The sequence below is a fragment of the Furipterus horrens genome, unplaced genomic scaffold (assembly GCF_987537825.1).
Source record: "Furipterus horrens unplaced genomic scaffold, mFurHor1.1.pri manual_scaffold_2, whole genome shotgun sequence".
Classification (NCBI taxonomy): domain Eukaryota; kingdom Metazoa; phylum Chordata; class Mammalia; order Chiroptera; family Furipteridae; genus Furipterus; species Furipterus horrens.
Genome location: NW_028327172.1, coordinates 165,561,056 through 165,583,130, shown reverse-complemented (window position 1 = coordinate 165,583,130; position 22,075 = coordinate 165,561,056). Strand labels below are relative to the sequence as shown.

Here is a 22,075-nt window from a genome sequence, read left to right as displayed (position 1 = left end):
TTTGCAAGGTATTCATTTGTTACTGACTTTATGCATAGCTAATAAAAGACTGCCATTTTATGATCCATTAAAAATGATGAAAAAATTAAATAAAGTTGTGAAAGACATTTGTTGGAAGTAATAAATAATTTACCTTCAATTTGCACATACTGAAAATTAAACTGGCAACTACTCAAAAAGTTATTAAAATTTAAGTGACTTATGGTATTTTAAAATCAAGTGCTACTACTAAATATTCTGCAGAGCTTTTTAAAAGTTAGCTTTATATATAATAAAGATCACAAGTTGAAAATAAATTTCATATCTATGATAAAGATTCTGCTTCTAATTTAAAAATATATGCAAATTAATGTATTGTCTAAAAACATTTTCTTCAAAATGGTTAAAAGATTCTTGAATAAAGTAACTTTTCAGTGATCTCAATATATGAATGTAACTAAAACAAACATTGCAGTCAGAAAGACTGCAGATTTCAGAAGAAAACAAAGCTATTTTCAGAGATGTACTGGACATAACACCTAAAGTTGTATTGTAAATGTTTTCAGTATAACACTGAAAATAACCTATTTTAACTGATTTGCATATTTTAATAAAATTTAAAAAGACACTTAGAATAAAGATTCAAATTTTAGTGCCTTTTATTCAAATATGTCAAACACCTTAGTAATAGTAAAAACTTTGATAATATAGAATTTAGAAGCAGATATATAAAGAATTTATATACATATTTAAGGATATCATCTACCTCATCATATAGCCATCCCTCTTTGAACATTTTAATTACCAAACACTCTCTGAATAATTCTAATTATTAGAAATATCTGCCTAATATTGAATTGAAACATGCATCTTGCTACCTTCTACTCTTTCTTTCTCCTTTCCTACTGGCTATAAAGAATAAGTTAAATCTAATTTTCACATGACAGATCAGATATGAGTTTAAAGGGAGCTTATGTATCTTCTTCAGAATTTTAAATTTTATCCTATTTCAACTTCTGGTCAAAATGGAGGCATAGGTGAACATGCTCTGCCTTCTTATGCAACCACAGGGAGAATTACAACTAGACCTCAAGACAAATAACATCCAGAACTGTCAGAAAATTGAGCTGTATAGAAGTCAGATAACCAAGGATATAAAGAAGCCACAATCATCCAGATGAGTAGAAGGGGCAGAGAACCATAGAGACGTGGTGTGATGTGGAGAAGCAGTGCTAACAGAACAGGTGATACCACACTCACATGAGGTGGATCCCAGCCCCAGGCCAGACCACACAGCCCAGGGTTCCAGCACCAGGAAGATAAATCCCCATAACATCTGGCTATAAAAACCAGTGGGGGTTGGGGCAGCAGAAGAAACTACCAAATATTCAGGAGACTCCACTTAAAGGGCCCTCATGGACTTAGAACATACACAGACCCACCCACTCTGGGATTCAGCACCAGGGCAACAGTTGGAAGGGCACCAGTCACATATGGGGAGTAAGTGAAGTTAGTGGAAACGGGGTGAGTGCCAGGCAAAACTCCAGAAGCCAAGGAGCAGCACTGTCCCCTCTCTGAGCCCTTTCCCACACACAGAGCCACAAAGTGGTGAAGTAGGTTGCCCTGCCCTGGCAGGTATCTAAGGCTCTGCCCCACAAAACTTACAGATGCCTTTTCTATAATAGGCCACACTACTAAGACTGGAAATCAAAGCAGCTCTACTTTATACACAGAAACAAACACAGGGAGGCTGCCAAATTGAGGAGACAAAAAAAATATGACACAAATGAAAGAACAAAACAAAACCCCCAAAAAAGAACTAAATGAAATGGAGATAGCCAATCTTTCAGATGTAGAGTTCAAAACACTGGTGATCAGGATGCTCAAAGAACTCACTGAGTATAACAATAACATAAAAAAGACCCAGGAAGAAATGAAGGTTACACAAAGCAAAATAAAGAAAAATCTACAGGGAACCAACAGTGGAGGGGATGAAGCTGGGATTCAATTCAAATATTTGGAACATAAGGAAACAATAAACATTCAATCAGAGCAGCAAGAAAAGAAATTTTTTTTTTAAACAAGGAGAGTATAAGGAGCCTCTGAGACATCTACAAATGTACCAACATTTGAATCAGAGGGATGCCAGATGGAGAAGAGAACAAGCAAGAAATTAAAAACTTATTTGAAAATATAATGAAAGAAAACGTCCCTGATTTGGTGAAAGAAATAGACATACAAATGCAGGAAGCACAGAGTTCCAAACAAGCTGGGTCCAAAGAGTACCACACCAAGACACATCATATATAAAATGCCAAAGGTTAAAGATAAAGAGAGAATCTTAAAAACAGCAAGAAAAAAGCAAAATTGCCTACAAAGGAATTCCCATAAGACTATCAGCTGATTTCTCAAAAAATCTTTTCAGGCTAGAAGGGACTGGCAAGAAGTATTTAAAGTGATGAAAAGCAAGGACTTACAAACTAGATTACACTATCCAGCAAAGCTATCATTTAGAATGGAAGGGCAGATAAAGTGCTTCTCAGACAAGGTAAAGCTAAAGGAGTTGATCATCACCAAGCCATTATTATATGAAATGTTAAAGTGACTTATTTAAGAAAAAGAAGATCAAAATTATGAACATTAAAATGGCAACAAATTCACAACTATCAATAACTGAATCTAACAAACAAACTAAGCAAGCCACCATAACAGGAAAAGAATCATTGATATGGGGATCATTTGCAGGGTTATCAGCTGGAATGGGAAAGAGGGAGAATGGGGGAAAGGAGCAGAGATTAAAAAGCATAATTGGTTAGTACAACACACACAGGGGGATGTTAAGAATAGTATAGGAAATGGAGAAGCCAAAGAACTCATATACATGACCCATGGATGTGAACTAAGGGTGGGGGGACTGCTGGAGGGAATGAAGGTACTGGGCAGAGGGGGACAAACAGGAAAAAGTTAGGACAATTGTCATAGCATATCCAATAAAATATATTTTTTAAAAGTTTTATCCTATTTAATATTTCCATACATTGCAACCTCTTATTAGCTACTCCTCGATGTACTTAAATTAATTGTTGTTCCTCTTAAAAGACAACGTCCAGAACCGAATATAATATTTAAAATAGAAATATAATGCAGATTATGTGAACTTATCACTATATATATAGAATACACACACACACACACACACACACACACACATATATATTTAGAAAGCAATACACCATGTGAAAGAAAAGATAAATGTTTCACCATTGAAGGGCAGGTAGCAAGATAGAGAAAAAGAGAGGGTCATCAGCCTTAACGCATCTCACCAAGATTCTAATGTTTATATACAAACAAAACATAACTAATGTTCCAGTATCCATAATAAAAATAAATAAGTAAAGTCTCATTGCTCAGAGAAAACAGATGAATAAAGTTGTAATTATATCATCTGCTACTAAGATAATGAAATTGGGGATTGTATAGATATACATACACTTATATATTTCAATACATAGGTATATTGAAAAGCGTTCATGTGAGAAGCTGGGTTAAGGGGAGAATTTGTCTAACAAAGGAAGAGAAATGAAATTAATCAATTTTATTTGAGAAAAATGGATTATACTGAAAAATAAAAATGTTGAGAAAAATAAACAGATTCTATTATCAAGTCAGACTCTAATCCCAAGTCTGCCACACCACTCAGCTCAATGACCCATCAGATGCTTAAAATTTTCCACATTCACTGATATCCCTCCATTTCTTACTCAAAACACTGTCAAAGGTCTTTCCACACTGCCTTTTAAAGAGAACTAATACTATCAGTTTCATCTGACTTAGATATTTATTTCATATTTGCCAGAAGATTCTGGCCAACATTTCTGAAAGCACATTTAACTATACCATATGCCTTCTTAAATCATCTCTATCAAACAAGCTGTAGGATAAGGCTCTGGTTCATTCTGTTCTGTTTTTCTTTCTTCACAATGTGTTTATGTATATTTACCCAATTTGCTCTGTTCTTCTTGCCAAATTACAGGTTTGAGATCTCAACTATTGCAGAGCAGCTGTGTTCTGGAGGATGTCTCTCTAAACAAGGGTCAAGGAATAAGCTCAGCGTGCAAACACTAGTAACTAACACCTGCACTTTGCACCATTTGGCGACTGTCCTGAAACGGGGAGGATTCAAAGAACTTCACAGTCCTTTCTATTCACACTTCAGACATTTTGGCACAAATGAACCATTGTTAGAAATAAACTCCCAAACAATCTACAGATTTTTCTTGGTAAGAAAGTTTAATCATGCAACATTTTTAAATGAACTTGTATCCAATTAAAGAAATTTAAAAAAACAACAAAACAAAAAAACACCCTCACCACTACCACCTTTACACACTTTGCTTAAATACTAAGAATTTATTCATCTCAGTCTAAAAATCTCCATCAAATAAAGAAACTTAATAAAAATTCTCTCAAAGAAAGTACTTCAGAGACCTACTTCAATAATGCTAAACAATGATACAGCTGCATAACATTTTCCCAGATGGCTTTCACTTTTGTTTACTCCGTGACATCGATTTTCGAATGCCAACCTATATCCTAACCATTCAGGTACATTCTTCGTTCTCATCTCCAAGTCGACATTTTCAAGTCAACCCTCTATCAAATCAAAATTCATGAGCCCTAGGTTTTTCAAGAAATAATCCTCAAACAAATGTAATCCGGGCAGTATAACATAAAGATGAGAAAGGAATTGTTAGAGTAGGCTAATGAGATGAGGCGCGTGCCTACGGGTCCAGCCCTGAGACTCCGCATCTGGCTTCGAGGCTGTCTGTCTAAGGTTACTTCACCAGCATGATGTTAATTATTTAAGTGAGAGAACAGGGGGAACCATCACCACATCTGTCATCCTCACACAGGAAAAACCTTCATTCATTGTTGGGCCAGATGTGTTTACTTGAAATATAGACTAACTAGCTACTTAATGGGTTTGAATCCTTAGCCAAAAGATAATTAGGCAAGCAAATTAAGCATCAGTCACCTTACAAGGCTAAACTGTTTCAGTTGTGTTGATTTTAATCCAATCTCAGAAGAGAGCTCATCACCTAAAAAAGTATCTGAAGAAAATTCAAGGCAGAGGAAAGCTCCAAATTACTTGCAACATACTTAGTATAACAAATAATGATGTCCCCGAATACCCAATACATTAACAAATAAAACCTTCTCAAGTTTGCTCAATGGTATCATGTACTTGATTTTTTTTTAAAGTATACCAAAGTAATTGTTTTAAACAGAGCTCCTTCCACAAACAATCTGCTTGTAGGTGAAATCCTAGAGTTAAAAGCCAAACAGATGATGAACTCTCATGTCTGATATTTATTATGCCCTATGTGATTTTCAAAAATTGCATCTCCTGAATATTTAGCCTATCTACAAGTCACTAAACAATATGAGCAGTCTCTATGGTAGTCTCTTAAAAAAGAGACTGTGCCCAAACGCAAATTCTAAAGAAAATACTTCAGTATCTGGGATAGAACAGGCATATTGCATTTCATAATTACAGTAGTCCCTCTCTATATCGCGGTTCACTTATCGTGACCTCACTCTATTGCGGGATTTTAAAAAATATATTTAATTATTTATCGTGGATTTTTCACTATATCGCGGGATTTTGCGGTACTGTAGACATGTGTTGTTAAAGTTATGTAGGTTTAAGAGTGTAGAATAAATGTAAGGTTCCTACTTCACGGGGTGGGGGTGTGTGTCTAGAATGTAATACCCCCAGTAAGTGAGGGAATACTGTACTTTGGAGAAGAAAGTAAGATGTCGTCCTTAAACAGACACTACTATTGAAAAGCCAAGATCATTTTCTGCCCTCTTAAATAGCATTCCTTCCAAAACAGGAATCTGATCGTGTCTCTCCTACCTGATATAGGTCACTGCCCCCAGCAACCAAATGCACTCTTTTAACTATTTATGTAACTAGTAGACCAAAGTGAGAAAAATATATTCATCCTTCAGGTAACAAACATTCAGCAAATCTCCTGCAGGTCAAGCATTGTGTCAGGTGTTAGAGATACAGCAAGAAACAAGGCAAGCAACTCACTGTAGCAAGGAGGAGACATAATAATAAATAAATGCTTTCGAGGAAAAAAATACATGGAAAGGGAATACAGAGTGCCAAACAAAGTGGAGGGGCGGGGGTTGTATGATTAAATAGGGTGACCAGGAAGAGCTTACTAAGAAGGTGACCTCAGAATAAGACTTACAGAAGGTGACAGAGTGAGCCATGAGCGGAAGAGCATTTCTTCTTTTTTGAAATTTATTTTATTTTATTGTTGTTCAACTACAGTTGTCCCAATTTTCCCCTGTTGCTCTCCCCTGCCTCACCCAACCCCCAATCCCCCATTCAATCCCCACCCAGTTGTCCATGGGTCCTTTATATTTGTTTCTTGACTAGACCCTTTTCCTTCTTTTCCCCATTATTCCCCTCTCCCCTTCCCTCTCATCACTGTCAGTTTGCTCCTTATTTCCATGTCATTGGTTTTATTTTGCTTGTTTGTTATGTTCATTGGGTTCCACTTATAGGTGAGAACATATGGTATTTGTCCTTTGCCACCTGGCTTATTTCACTTAGCATAATACTCTCCAGTTCCATCCATGCTGTCATGAAGGGTAGGAGTTCCTTGTTTTTTTCTGCTATGTAGTACTCCATTGTGTAAGTGTATTATAGTTTTTTGATCCTCTCATCCACTGATGGGCACTTAGGCTGTTTCCAGCACTGGCTATTTTAAATAGTGCTGCTATGAACATTGGGTTACATGGGTTCTTTTGAAAGGGGAAGAGCATTTCAAGCTGAGGGAACAAGTGTAAAAGTACTGATGTGGGAGCAAGCTGATGTGGCTAAGAAACAGCAAAGAGGCTAATGTCACCATAACAGAAAGGGCAAAAAAGAAGATGAAGTCTGAGATACAGTGAAGGGCCAGAGCCTATAGACCCTTGGTGCACATTGCAGTGACTCAACTTTCACTGTGAGTGGAATGAGGAACTCATTATGGAGGATTTTAAGTGGGGGAGTAATACAAACTAATTAGCTTTAACAGGATCACTCCTGCCAAGAACAGAAGCAGAAAACTCAGTCGAGAAGCTAATATACCAGGTAAGAGATGAATGCAGCTAGTCTAGAATGGTATCGGCAGAGGTGGTGGGGAAGAATTGTATTCTGAACATATTTTGAAATTAGAGCTAATAAGGTTTGCTGATGGCCTGCATATAAGAGAAATCATTAATGAATCAAAGGTTTTTGACCTTAACAATAAAAAGGATGGAGCTGCCAATGGCTAAGATAGAGAAGACAGCTGTGGAAGCTGATTGAGGGGAACAATCAAGAGGATCAATATGGAATTACAGCTCTGTTAAAATAGGACCAAACATCAAGTCAATAGATTTATCATTGCTGATACAAGATATGATTCCCAGAAAGTCATGGAGTCTCACTGTGCACTTGGGGTTAAGATGGCTCTAGGCAAAACAGATCTACTTCAAATTCCAAGACACAGTCTAATATAGCCATAAGCATGTTGTCAATAACATTAGATTGTTACCTGACACAGAAAATGAATACTTTTTTATAGAAAGAAAAAACAATTCTGAGAGTCTTGCTTTTGTAAGTTATATTATGCACTCCTTTAATCAATTTAAAATAGAAAGCTGATGTTGCTGTAATCTAGTTAGGTGACCAGAAATGACCTCCAATAGATACCTGGAATATTTTTGTGTCCACAAGAGTTAAGTGCTCAAGTAAACTTCAAACTATTAGATTCTGTTGGGTTCCATGGAGAAAGATATAATCTTCACTTAATCCGGACTTTGGCCTGTATATTTTACTTTCCTCTGTTCTAGGTTCAAGATCAGTATAAAGTGATCCTAAAAAAACTGTATCCTACTCATTATTATAAACATATTGGGCTAGGGAAAATTTGAAATGTTTCTAATCATTTCCTTCACAATGGAGAGGATAGGAAAAAATAGTAAGTGGAAATACTAAATTACTAGTGAAATTACTTGTGTGTAAGTGATTCAAATAAAGATCTTCTTCCGAACTAAATATCCCTTATTTTAACCAGGTATCATTATGGTTAATTAACACACCAAGCAAACAGAAGAATATAGACCTTAACAGTACTGAGAAAAGCACAAATATTTCCTAGTCTGAGGTGTCTTATTGAGACATTTTCCTTTTAATCTTTAACTTTAATATTTAAAAACTATAATAATTAGTCAAAATCTCACTTTGGAACTTTGTGTGTGTGTGTGTGTGTGTGTGTGTAAATTTAATACACTGAAGTAAAATAATGGCTGAGGCTCTGATTTTTAAAGGCTCTAACAATAATAGTTCTCAAATCCACCCAGATAAATATTTATAGAGTTTTTTAATCAATAGTTAAGAAATAAGATACAACAGACTCTATCATTTTCAGTCTTCTAAGAGTATAATTAAAGTACTAATCAGAGTGGTTTGTTTAGGGCTTATTATTTCATGTTTAATCTGTACAACAAAATACAATAAAACAACCAACATATATTTGTCACCATCTCCTAATAATATGGAGCTAAAATGTTTTTGAAATGTTTTCAGTGAAGTACTTACTCTCCAACTTTATTCAGGGAAGGTGCAGGACAAAGCATAGAATTAAGCTCCACACTTACTGGCTGTACACCTGGAAAATAAAATACCACTAACTTGGTAAAGGGTTTTATAAAGTTCACAGTTTCATTCTAATATGAAGGGCATATGGCAATCAGAGTTCAAGTGTAGAACATTAGATATATTAGTATGGAAAAGCTAAAAGGTACTCATCTAAAGAAAGTGGAGAAGAAAAAGAAAATGAAAAATAGAGATTATAGTATGCCTCCTTGACACATAGTATCACTAAATTATAAATCATGACTTTCACTTAAACTAAGTTCACATTTATTTGTAGACACTGTAATATTATCATCTACCCTCTCAATTAATCAAATATCTTAGATTTTTAAAGGATAAATGGTGTGTGTATATATATATATATATATATATACACACACACACACACATACACGCACACATATATATGTATACACACACACACACATATATATATATAAAAGCAGAATTTTAAAATGATAGAGAAAAAGAAATGAATGTTCAAAGGAGAATGAATTTATTTCAAGAGTTTAATAAAACAGTTGTGTCTACAATAAAAATATATATCTTTTATAAAGCTGAATGCTTAAATTGCCCTTGTAATTTTAACAATATATGAGAAAAATGATCTAGGCTATAAATATTCACAGAAGTTACATAATCAAATGGATAATCCTTGAATGGGAATGATGAAAATACAATCTGACTCCACTTACTTGTTTGAATATTTACTTCAATAAACTTAATTTTATGAAGCTAAGTATAAAATATGTTCATAGTATAATCAATTCAGCTATGTAATCAAAAGGAATTAGGTAAAGCTAACACTTAGATACAGATGACTACTGAATAAAAATAAAATTATTTTCTTCTGTTCAACTGTGGAACTTACTACAAAGAGAATTTGTTTAAAAATATTATTGCCTTGCCTTACCAAAATGATGATCTTAATAGGAAAGAAAGGAATTCATTATGACATTTATCACGCTGAAATCATCCCTTTAATTCAACAAACATATTGAACAGTTAATGTGTGTGTAGACAAACCTGTGCTAATTGGAGTGTTTAGTACCATCAGATAAACAAAAAAATTGGAGATTACCCTGTCAAAAAATAATTCTACCAGAGTTCAGAGTTGTAGCATATGCCTTCCAGTATAAAATTTTAGAAGACACAATAGTCATCAATGAGGAAAAAGTGCCTTAATAGAAACCCAAAATGCTCAGAATACTAAGATCATTTAAGTGTAAGTTTTCTCAGAATGAAGATTAAAACATTATATTCATCTGCTTTTTTGAAAGTGAAGCTAGGAAAAATAAAACCTAATTCCATAAATATGATTATTATCCTCAAACACTGTGCTGGGTGGGCACTGGAGATATAAAATATCTTTAAGAGAAAAGTATGTCTCAAAAAGCTAGTTGACAAATTATGGAGAAACTATTTAGATAGACATCAAGTGACAATACAATAAATAGTAGAGTAGTCCAAGTGAGATTTCCAAGCAAGAGTGATAAGAAATACATAAATCTAGAAAAAGAGGTAATTAAATCAGACAGTTGATGTAGTCCATACGGAGCACAGACAGGAAAACTGGGTTCAACTATCAGCTCTGCACATTATTAACTGTGTCACCACAAGCAAGTTATTTGACTCTTTCAGCCACGGGACCATCCATCATCTGTATAATGAGGTTACTCAGAAAGAGGTCCAGCATTTATTAAGCTATGAACAAACATTGCCATCATTGAATAACTACCAAATAATTAGTACTACTGGTATTATCATGGGACTTCATTTCTTTCTCCTTTGTTAAAAAATACAGTCTAGTTGGTTTCAGTTGGGGAAAAGAGGGAAACAATAGATCCTGACTTGCTGTGCAGGTATTAGAGCAACATGGAGATTACGGGGACCCACTCTTTGTGTAGGTTTCATTTACTGTGTAAGTACAGAGAACGCTGCCATTGCGACTGCCCAAGTTGAATCCTCTTCCCTTCAAAACAATTTGAAATTCATCTAGAAGTAAAAGGAAAAATAAACATTTTAATCACTGCTTTACAAAAAAAAAAAAAAAAAATGTAACTTGAAAGTATCAAGCTGCATAGAATTAATTTCTTCATGCTATTCAACCAACTAATAATATCAAAGAAAACATGGCTTTATTTCCAACTCTACTTGCTTTCTTAGACCCATTAGGGAAATAGTGGAGATATTATTCACTACAACATAGGAAGGCATTTTATTTTTTAAACAAAATGTTTTCCAATAGTGACCAAGCTATCAGAATTAAAGCATAGCAGTCATTCCTAGATAGACACCATGCAAACTTCCCCAAATTCTATCCTTAGGGAAGTATCAGCAGAAATGAAACCTCTTTGTTTTTCTCTACTTTCAGGTACAGAAGGATGGAAATGTAAAGAACATTAATTATTCCTGTGCTTTGGTTCTTAGAACAGTCATACATTGTATTTTCTTTAATTTAGGACACTCCACACACAGTTCTTTAATAGCTTCTTCACATTAATAATCCGTTTTGTTTTTTGTTGCATACAAATTTATAACTCATTAGAGGTAACATATTTGGACTACTAATAATCTACAGCCAGTCACTAAAGGAAGTTGATTTAACTTCTTGTACTCTAGGTATATTGTAGGAGCAAGTCACTTAATGTTAGAGAGTGAGATAGTATGCTGAAAAAAATATATAATATCTAGATCGGCAAATAAAAGTTTGCTGCTTAGCTGTGAGATGATTATTATAACTGTTTTAACAGTGATTAACTCTCAATCCTCTCAAGCACCTCCTATCTAACATAACCTAACACATACATAGTAAGTAACTATGGAAGAAAATACTGCAATGCCACTCTCCATTAAGTGGGTTTGTTATAAAAGGAATTTTACTTACAAGTTAAAATTAAATGCAGGCAAAACTTAAAATGTGACTCAGTAAAAAGGACATGGGCTTTAGAGTAGCAAATACTGAAACTGTATCTGCCTCAGTTTCCCCACCTGTGAACCAGGTATTATAAAAGTGCTGGGACATTTGAACGCACTTATTCCTCTTAACCAGTGGTTCTCAACCTTCCTAATGCTGTGACCCTTTAATACAGTTCCTCATGTTGTGGTGACCCCCAACCATAAAATTATTTTCGTTGCTACTTCATAACTGTAATTTTGCTACTGTTATGAATCGTAATGCAAATATCTGATATGCAGGATGTATTTTCATTGTTACAAATTGAACATAATTAAAGCATAGTGATTAATCACAAAAACAATATGTAATTATATATGTGTTTTCCAATGGCCTTAGGCGACCCTGTGAAAGGGTCATTCAACCCCCAAAGGGGTCACGACCCACAGGTTGAGAACTGCTGCTCTTCACCATCTCTGTAACCATTAGTTAAGCAGACTGAAAGGTGCAGAACTCAATACCATATCCTGCAGTTGAAAGGCTCTATGATAAATTACACAGCCCCACCAGACACACTATTTTTCTTTATCTAAGTAAAGTCAGATTAAAATGAACTGCAGGTCAGACTTGAAGAGGAAATAGAATAGACCAAAGAGAATTGCTGGTTTTGGATAAGGATGGCTTTGACGTGTTAAAACCTGAGTCTTTTCTTAGCACCAGCGAATGAAGCCACTGGCTTCTTTCCTGCCATCCAGCCAGAAGTCACTTCCTTATGTGCCCTGAGCTGACAGATACTGACTGTACTTTGGCCAGGTTCTCAAAGCATGGAGCTCAAAATCTGCATATACACAACTGTTTGTATAATCAGATAAAAGACAAAAATTCATATTTTATTTTAGTTGTCATAGGGAAGGTCTCAAACATGAACTAAATATACAGAAGATTCTAAAAGCCTGTCACACAATATGTTCATTATTTAAAATAACACTCCAATCTTAAAAATTTGAATTTAAAATAGAAATATTTCAAGGAATTATTTTAAAATTCTTACAGAAAAAGATGCCAAAAAAGTTAATTTTGCTATTCTCTTTCCAACATGAGTTTCAAATCATATATTTTAACTAGAAAAAAAAATACTTCTTCTCACATGATATTTTTAAATTCCAACCACTTACCCCCAACACATACACTTGAGGGCTGCAGTTCCAGGATTTCAGTGCATGACTGAGCTAGTATCTAAAAAGGAAATAAAGAAGACCAAGATGTAGAACTGAATCATAACATGTGAAGTCAATTATAAGATTACTAATAATCTCGAGGTCCTTCCCTTAACATTAATAGATGGCAGGAAAAAAATCTATTAACTATCACATGCACAGTTACCAAGATCTTACAAAATTTCTGTGTTGTCTTTCAGTATATAGCCTAAGACTTTATTCTGTAGGAATTTTTATTTGATTAGAGTAAACACAGATAAGAACAGATAAAGTAAGTGTTGCCTCAAAGTCCATAGCCTTGGCTATAAAAAGATAAGTTTAATTTTCTGTTAGCCACAAATTCAATGCTGACTTTTCCCATTAGGTAAAAACAAGATAGCAAACCAGACCTTCTGTTTAATTATTCTAATGTAATTCTAGTAAGAGGTTCAATATAATATTGATGAACACTCCTTTGTGGCATTTCTATCTGATTTCTCAGCCTCAATTCCCACGAATGCTAATACTTCTTATATGTATCAGCCATTACATTTGTAGAACACAGGCTCTTTGTCTGAGCCAAATATTATTCTCAAAAACACAGACTCTGTACTCCCTCATTCCCAGAGCACAGAAACACAATGATTCTTCTCAGCGATCTTGTTCTGAAAAACAGAAACCACCATACAAGGCACAAGGCTACAAGTGAAAAACAACAATGATGAAATAAGCTGTTCTTAATGGACCTACAATCTTGTCTTTATTTTTGGAACTGCTCTGTACTACATTATCAAACTCAGACAAACTCCAGATGATCTTTGAACAACATTCCTATCTTGGCGGAAGTTGAAGACAGATGATGTAAGTACAGTGGTTTCTAGCATCTCCCGCTCATAACGAGAACAGAAAGGAAGAACTATAGCAGGAAATAATGCTTTCAGTGTTCCATTTAATAACAGTGAAGATATAAATTGTTAGACTAAAAATTAGCTGTGTCAAATCAGGGAATTTTTGTTGCTAAATATGCATCAAAATATGCACCTTCTGTACTTTTTTAGATCATTTCCCCATGAGTCCACTTTTTACCTAGTGATTAGAAAACACATAGAGTAAAATTTTATATCTGAGAAATTCTATTTAAATGCAGAAATGACCAAGAGATTCTGTAGCACCTCAAAACCTTTCAACACCCAAACACCTCCTCTGGGCCTATTATTTTATCTCTTATCTACCAAGGAGTGAGTACCATTGTTTGATTAAGAATTGAGGTAAGAATCGAAAACTATTGTCAAAGGTTAATGTGCCCTCTTAGACTTGGATAGGAAGTATCTCAAATAACTAACATCTTTAAATATTTTGACATATTTTAGATAACAAGGCTATAAAGGGAACAGAAAAAAAGTTTTGCTAAAGGAATATGGAGGTAAAAATGTTCCAACTAACAAAAAAAAAAAAAAAAAAAAAAAAAAAAAGGGGGCATTATAGCTTTAGTTTTGGTCAATCTGACAACAGTGAGCCACCAAAATGGAAGTTCAAAGGAAAACACAAAGCCCCAAAATCTGTTTTGTCTGGCAGCAGTTCTGCAAAAATTTATTTCAAAACAGATCTGATTAAGGAGACGAACCCTGTCATTTTTAGCCACACCTCTGTTAGAATCACTAAAAAACATTTCAAGCATCAAGGAAAAGTATGAGAGCAGTTTAAAGATTTAATCTTTTGGAAATAGACATCTTTTTAAAAAATTTCTTAGAACAAGGCAAATGAAAAAGTTACGAAGAGATTTTATAAAGACCATGTCGATGAATATGTATCCCAGAATGACCTGTGGGAATTTCTGAAATTATGTTGGTTTTCTCTCTCTTACCAATATTGACCATCTTTAAATTGATCTCATTTAAGATAAATGTGTGAGTGTTGACTTCCTCTTTAACTTGAGGTAATCTATCAAAACATTTTTTAAATGATAGTTTCACTAGAAAGGCCAATGAACAATTCTGTTTATGAAGCTCTCCTTAAGACTGAAAGTTAAATACCTTCAAGTACCATTAAAGGTCTACATCTCTGAAACTAGATCCTATTAACACCCTGCAAGGTATTTTAATTTTAAAGAAAAAGTTCAGGATTGTTTAGCAATTTGTTGGACTCAGATCTGAGATTTTAAAAATCACATTACAACCCTGACTGGTATGGCTCAGTGGGTTGGGCAACGTTCTGCAAACCAAAAGGTCATTGGTTCAATTCCTGGTCAGGGCACAGGCCTGGTTTGTGGGCCAGGTGTTCAGTTGGGGGTGTGAGAGAGGCAACCAATCAATGTTTCTCATGCACAAGATGTTTCTCTCCCTTTCTTTTTCCCTCCCAGACATATATTTATGTCTAAACATAAATAAGTAAAATATTTAATTTTTTTTAATTTACAAAAATAAAAAATTAAGGCACTTTATGCAGAGATGAATAGCTAAAGGTTGTTAAATCTTGCAGTAACTTGTATAATATGCCTTTACATATACATAACAATATACTTACATTTGTCTAATATTTATACTTGATTATTTTAATAAAGTAAGTTTCACAGAAATGATATTGAATTGAAAAGTAACTCAGATAACACATCCATTTAAAGGTAAGCAGGTTAGACTGAGTCATAAAATTGGCATCACCATCTGATGCAATGTATTTTATTTTCCCACAGACCATTACCTGCCCTTCTCTAGTTTATTTTCATATTTTAAATTTCTTTAGACTTTATATCATATTATTTGAGTGGTTGAACCACCTCTTTTACTAGAAGACAAACTATGAGTATAGAAATGGAATCATCCTAAACTGTACAACCCTTTCAGTATTGGCACATTGTTTCATACATGTAGTACAACTAAAACATGCTTAGGGGACATAGACTGAATGCTTGAATTAATGAGAATATTAAAAATGTCTATCTAGTAAGCAAATCAACAATCATATCAGGACAAAGATAACACAGAAGAGTCAATTTATATGAAAAACATCTAGCATTTCAATAAATTGCAAATGTTGGAAATCCAGAAGCCCATCATTTGAAACTCAGTTAACCAAAACCATTTCCAAATGAAAAATAACCAAAGACAGAGAGAGAATGTGGTAGAGGAAAAAAGAGAAAGAAGAAAGAGTATGAATTTTTAGAAAATAATATTTTTTCTAACTTTGGTTTTTTCATCTAGTTTACCATGTTTCTATTTTAAGAAAACAACTAGAAGTCAAAATAATTTAATGTTTATATGCAAAAAGTTTATACCATTAAAGTTTTTAAACAATCATTTTAATAAATACAAGACAGTTCATAATCTATTTTTACCAAAATGTTCAAGATTTCAAAATGGGTCTATAATTAAAATTGTCATCACTAAATGACAATGAACAGAAAGGGACAAATATTTTAAACACTCTAGTTAATTTTTCCCAAATTAAATACTGTTATCTATTGACTGAATATTGGATCAGGTGTCTTATCTATGATAACTAATTCATTATATTTCATACTCTGCACTTCCGTCATTTGTACAACAGAGAATCTTGTAAGGATGTTTCTTCGGATATGTGTTGCCATCTTCAACAGAGAGAGCTAAGAGCACCATAGACCAAATTTAAAGACAAGCCAAATACTATTAATAGAACCAGGGCATGTTAAGTCATGCAGATACTAGTTGCAAAATTTTACCATTTGAGATTATGGAATATAAAATATTTATAAACTGACAATAAATTTAATGCTCACCATGAAAAAGTATACTACTGAAGCATCAGTTCAATCAAAAGCACTATATCAACTTACAAAGTGATATTAGTATTGTATTAAGGAATGTTTATAAGTGCAAATAATATGTACATCATTACTGAATCCCTACTTTTAAATCCTCCACACCCCACTGTCTCAGATACACACTTCTTTTCTAGACACAATCACTATTTAGGTTTGCCTTACTTCCTAAAATATTCCATTTTGATGTAACTCTTCTCACTTCGTATACTCATTCACACTAATAGAGGGTGAGGCAAAAGTAAGTTTACAGTTGTGAGTATGCAAAATAGTTTTATATAGTTATTTATTAATTATTATAGTATTTTACATGCAAACAACTGTAAATCTACTTTCGCCCCACCCTCTATGTGACTGTGTATATCTGAACTGATGATCCTTCAAACAAACCTAGACAGAATTATATCTAGGAAAAATCAAGAGGACATTTTTATCCATAAAAATCTATACATGGAAATTCAGACAGCATAACCATTAGTAAAGCACGAAATGCAAACCGCATGAGGGAAAATGTTTCCTAAAGTGAGATGCCAACATTAGAAAATGAGTTCTGCCTACATGTGTGCCTAAAGGAGGTCTGTCCTCTGTGGTTCTTTTTCTTAGTTTCCTTCCCTCCTATGTTTGTGAACCACAGGGTCTTTAAATGTTTTTAATCTGCAGTTGCACCTACGGGCACAGGTTTGATAGGAGATAAATGTGTGAACTTCCCGGAGGCAGAGGTCTAGGCAGAGAAGATGTTGATATACACAAGACCATCTGCAAAATTTGTATTTAGAATCTAGCAAAAAAAAAATCTATAATAGAAAAGATGTTAAAATACATAGAATTCTAAGTTCTAGTGCTTTGTGTAAAAATTCTACACTCCAGCATACTGTTGCAAACTGTGAACAGAATACATAAAGATGGTTTATATATTTACTCTCTACAATAACAGTCACTGTCCTCATCATCAAAACTTCCTGTCCTATTTAAAATGTATTTGTTTTGAAAGCCTTCTTTAAAATTCATGATTAAAGCCTGCCATAGATTAACATAAGAAAGTTAAAAGCCAAATGTTTTCTCATACTACATTCAATGATACTCAAACATCTCCAACATTATAAAAACTTTATCAAAAATTCAAAATATTCACCATGGCAGTAGTTTTCTAACACTGACTTTGGGTAAGTAACACTACCTACAACAGAACATTATAATTTACAAGCATCCTAGGTGTGTCCTTAACAGAAAGAAACTGCTCACTTCCATGACATATAGCATGTCAGAAGGTATCAGTAAGAATGATAATAAAGTCGAAAAAGCAAGTATTTTCTTTTCTGACTTTCTGAGGAGCTCTAAGCACTACACAAGCTCATCCCAAATATGATGGATTCCAAGGTTAAATCTAATAATAAAAAAATTACTGAACCGTTAGTTCTGAAGTTGCCCACCCCCCCACAGATGAAGCATTAATAATTTCCCACACACGTGCACAAAATAAACAGCTAAAGCAACTGGAAAGATGTTTCTCACAATCTTTTCTTTGCTTTTTACCTTTCAATATACAGATTTATAATTTTTAGTTTCTCTCTGGCTGCCAGATATATTTTGGCAACCCTACCAAGTATATTTTCCCCTAAGAGGTAATACTTCAGTGAAAAACAATTGTAATTTGTAATCACGCGTTTTGGTTGAGTTCATTTTAAAAAAATGCTTGGAGATTCAAAACACCAGTTGCTCAATACAGCATGTTCTGCACCGACCCATTTCTAAATATGGATTCTCCCTTCCTCTGCAAGTAAGCCAGTAGTATAAGCACAAGTGACAAATTTCTAAACAAACTTTTACCCAAAGAAATCTAGGAAAGAATGTTAGTTATAATCATTGCCTCTTACTATACTCAGCTCCAAACATAACAGATGCAGAGTTCTGATTACACTGTTGTTAAAAATATGTCCGTGTCATAAAATGTGAAACAAACAAAAAAAAACTCAAATGACATTTAAGTTCCTCTACATTCACAATTCCAATTTTTATAACAAATTGTATTAGCAGATCTTCCTTTATTATGTTTTCTACAACATAGAAATATGCCAAAAATGGACTGTGATTTGAAAGGGGAGTTTATCTGCCTCCATTTTTTTTTTTTCTTTTCTTTTGGTCAGCACAACTCAGAATGATCATTTCATGTTTTCTTAAAGGATGAATTGACTTTCCACAAAAAGTGCATGGAAATTATTGAATAAAGTAATAATAAATGTACTGTGTTTCAAAATCTAAAGAAATTGAGTTCCAACATGTTTCTCACTCTGGTGCATATATTATTTCATATTAGTACTATTTGCCCATTCTCTTGTTTTATTAACTACAAATCTGAAATAGATCTGCCAAGTATTCAAAGTCTATTTTTGTCCCACTTGATTTTTCAAAAACCCTGAGTGGCAAATAAAATATTTCCCTATGCAACAAGAATAGAAAAAAAAAAAAAAAAAAAGCAGCTTTATCAGTTTTTCTATTAATTTTACAATCAAACATATATGCCTAAAACCTGTGAGTTTAGAAAAGTCAGGGGCACCATACCCATTTTTATAACCCAACATGCAGAAAAGTATCTTGGATACAGTACATATTCAATACATATTTCTGAATAAATTAGGAATTGCAATATTTGGAGAAAAAATAAGATTTAACATAGAACTCATGCATCTACCCATTATAATTTAAACTGATGATACATTCAGTCATAAATCTGAGCCATTTTATCTTTTCTTTCAGTGGCCTTCTACTGAATTGAATCTCCTTTTTCAAGAACACGTGAGCCTCTAAAGGTTGTCTCCTTTTGTAGCCCAACAAATGATTGTTAAGAAATAGACACTGGGCACTAATTTTGGCTATATAAACCCATATTACCAGTTTACTTTTCTCACAAAACATCATAAAGCTGTAATTATTTATTCAAAATGATTCGGTTTCCTTAACCTACAATCCCAGCCAACTGAAGAAAAATAAACAAATAATGTTACTATTAAGTAAAATTATTGTGTAAATGCAAACAGAGCACTGGATAATGAATGTCAAGATAACATTGTAAAATTTCAGTAAATAAAATGAATAATTTAAAGCAAATTTTCTATTTGTACTTTTAACTTCATTGGAATTTAGAAGAAATGGAGTACCTTATTAAAATATATGTCAAAAATCTTTTAAATGTATTTGAATATATTGGACTCTAATAGCTATTTATTTTCTTTTCTACCCAGAACAATTATATCCCTAACAAGTCTATGAACAGTATTCCTGTTTCTACTGGGGAAATTAGTCTCCACTCCATGTGGTCCTAGTGAGTCTATGGATCAAGATGCCTTCTATCTTCTCCACCTTGCTCACAACCCCTTCTGGGAATAGGCAAACTACTCAGGCTAGTCCACAAAATGTCAACAATATAGTAAGTACAGGAACGAACACTTGACCCAATTAAGTTCATCAGGGTCCTTATCTACAACCAAATATTCTGGTGCCCGGGGACAATAGCTCTTTCTTTTCAATGGGCTTGCTAACTGAAGACCATGTAAGCCTGAAACCTTTGGCAATTACTTCATCTGACACTCATCTGAACAAGGAGAGAATGAAGCAAATAGAAGCACAGGCAAAATTTACAAATGAAGAAGACCCTAAGATGGATTGATTGATTTCCTGGATCCTACTGCAACTGAGACATTTTCCTCCTTTGGACCACTTTTTTTCCTTAAGCTAGCATGAACTTGGTTTTTTGTCATTTGTAATAAAAAGTCTTAATACAGTGGTATATAAATAACAAAATGAAATCTAAGTTATATGGAATCAGACATCAATTTAAAATACAGCATTTTCTGCTCCCCATAAAAAAAGAGTTGCTTTTCTTAATGCTTAAATATACAATAACTATATTATAAAAATAAAAATATTTTTCAGGAAGCATGGCTTTTATTTATTTATTCACTGATAAATTTGAATTAAGCAATGACTGCTTACCAATGCTATATTAGACACTAGGCATAAAAAAAGGAGGAGGGAAATACAGTTCCAACCTTCCTACCATTAATATGAAAGATGTCATAATATGACTTCTCATCTACATTCAGTACTGAGGATCCTTGGATAAACATAAGTCCAGAAGAATCTGATTTACAGTGAGCCTTACACTAAAGCCAGTCCTGCTTAAAAGGAGTCCTAGAAACTGACATACAATTTTGAGTAAGTCCTACCAGTTTGTTTTTTTCCCCAGTTAATTTTTCTTTATAGTTAGCTCAGACTTTAGGTTTTTAATCAAACCATGATTTTATAAATAGTCAACTTTAATAGTAGAACCTGCTAAAAAATCACTTAAGCTAAGGTCTTATCAGAATGTTTATCAGGTACCCTCTCCTATGGAAATGTTTTACCTGAAGAGGAAATCATTTTGTAATGTCTTCTCATCCATTAAAACATAGTTTAGACACCTTTCTTAGATACTTAAAAAACAAAAACAAAAAAAACACAGTAACAATAGACATTACTGAGAAAAATAATTTGGCTCCAAGGTCCAGTGAACTTTCTATTTCCAGCACTAGGAATGAAGTTACTTTTGAAATGTGTGTTGCATTTTTTTCCCTTTAAAAAGAGTCTGTTATAGTATTATTTAAATTTCCTGCACATATGAGTGACCATTCCCTTCCTATTTATGTCCCTGTACTTCCCCATTAGGTACTTAGGAACTGGGACATTAGCTGCCATCACCTAGGATGCAGTACTCTTAATTCTTTTCAATCAGGATTATTTGTTAAACCCGCTTCACAATTGATTCATCTCTTCTGTCTAATACTTTCTGAGGTACTCTTTCAAAAAGTGTGGAAACAATTGCAAAGAGAAAAACATCCCATGGTATTGCTTTTAGTAAAAAAAGGAAAGGAAGGAAGGAAGGAAGGAAGGAAGGAAGGAAGGAAGGAAGGAAGGAAGGGAGGGAGGGAGGGAGGGAGGGAGGAAGGAAGGAAGGGAGGGAAGGAGGGAGGAGGGGGATTTTCCACAGTGTTTTGATTTTCATTCTTTCCATATTATTCAGAAATCTTGGCTTTTTAAAATGTTTAACGTTTTCGCCCCCAGCACTGCATTATGAAATACTAAACTACATGGTACTCAAATGTCAGTCTGACTTATACTAGTTTGAATATTTTATTTTTAAATAAAAGTTCTGCATTCACCTTTCCAAGAATCCAAAAATAATTGTTAAACATTCTAAGATGTTAAAGATAATGTAAAGTGGAAAACAGAAGAACTATATCCTTGTGTTTGTAGGCAATGGGAGGGAAGAAAGAACAAGAGGAAGAACAATGAGATTCTGAAGTTTTCCGACTTGAACATTTCACTGGCCTGCCACTTCTCTAAGGAACATCTCTCTCTAGCCTTCTACCCAATTCCAGCTTGTCTTCTAACACTCCAGGACCTCTGTAAAAACGGCTTTCACTCTCACTGTTTCTAGTTAATCATCTTAGGTGGACAATGCCCAAGTTACATTT

The 22,075-nt window shown here is 33.9% G+C and overlaps 1 protein-coding gene across 2 annotated transcripts in view; it reads right to left on the bottom strand.

Annotated features, from left to right (window-relative positions):
* ANTXR2 (ANTXR cell adhesion molecule 2) overlaps positions 1-22,075 on the bottom strand; it is a 143,783-nt gene that overhangs the window by 96,026 nt on the left and 25,682 nt on the right. For both annotated transcript variants that reach the window (XM_090266720.1, XM_090266719.1), the window contains exons 8-10: positions 12,752-12,812; positions 10,577-10,675; positions 8,624-8,693 (exon numbers count right to left, since the gene is read on the bottom strand). In XM_090266720.1, the coding sequence (XP_090122846.1) occupies positions 8,624-8,693; positions 10,577-10,675; positions 12,752-12,812 (230 nt within the window). The remainder of the gene's footprint in view (positions 1-8,623; positions 8,694-10,576; positions 10,676-12,751; positions 12,813-22,075) is intronic.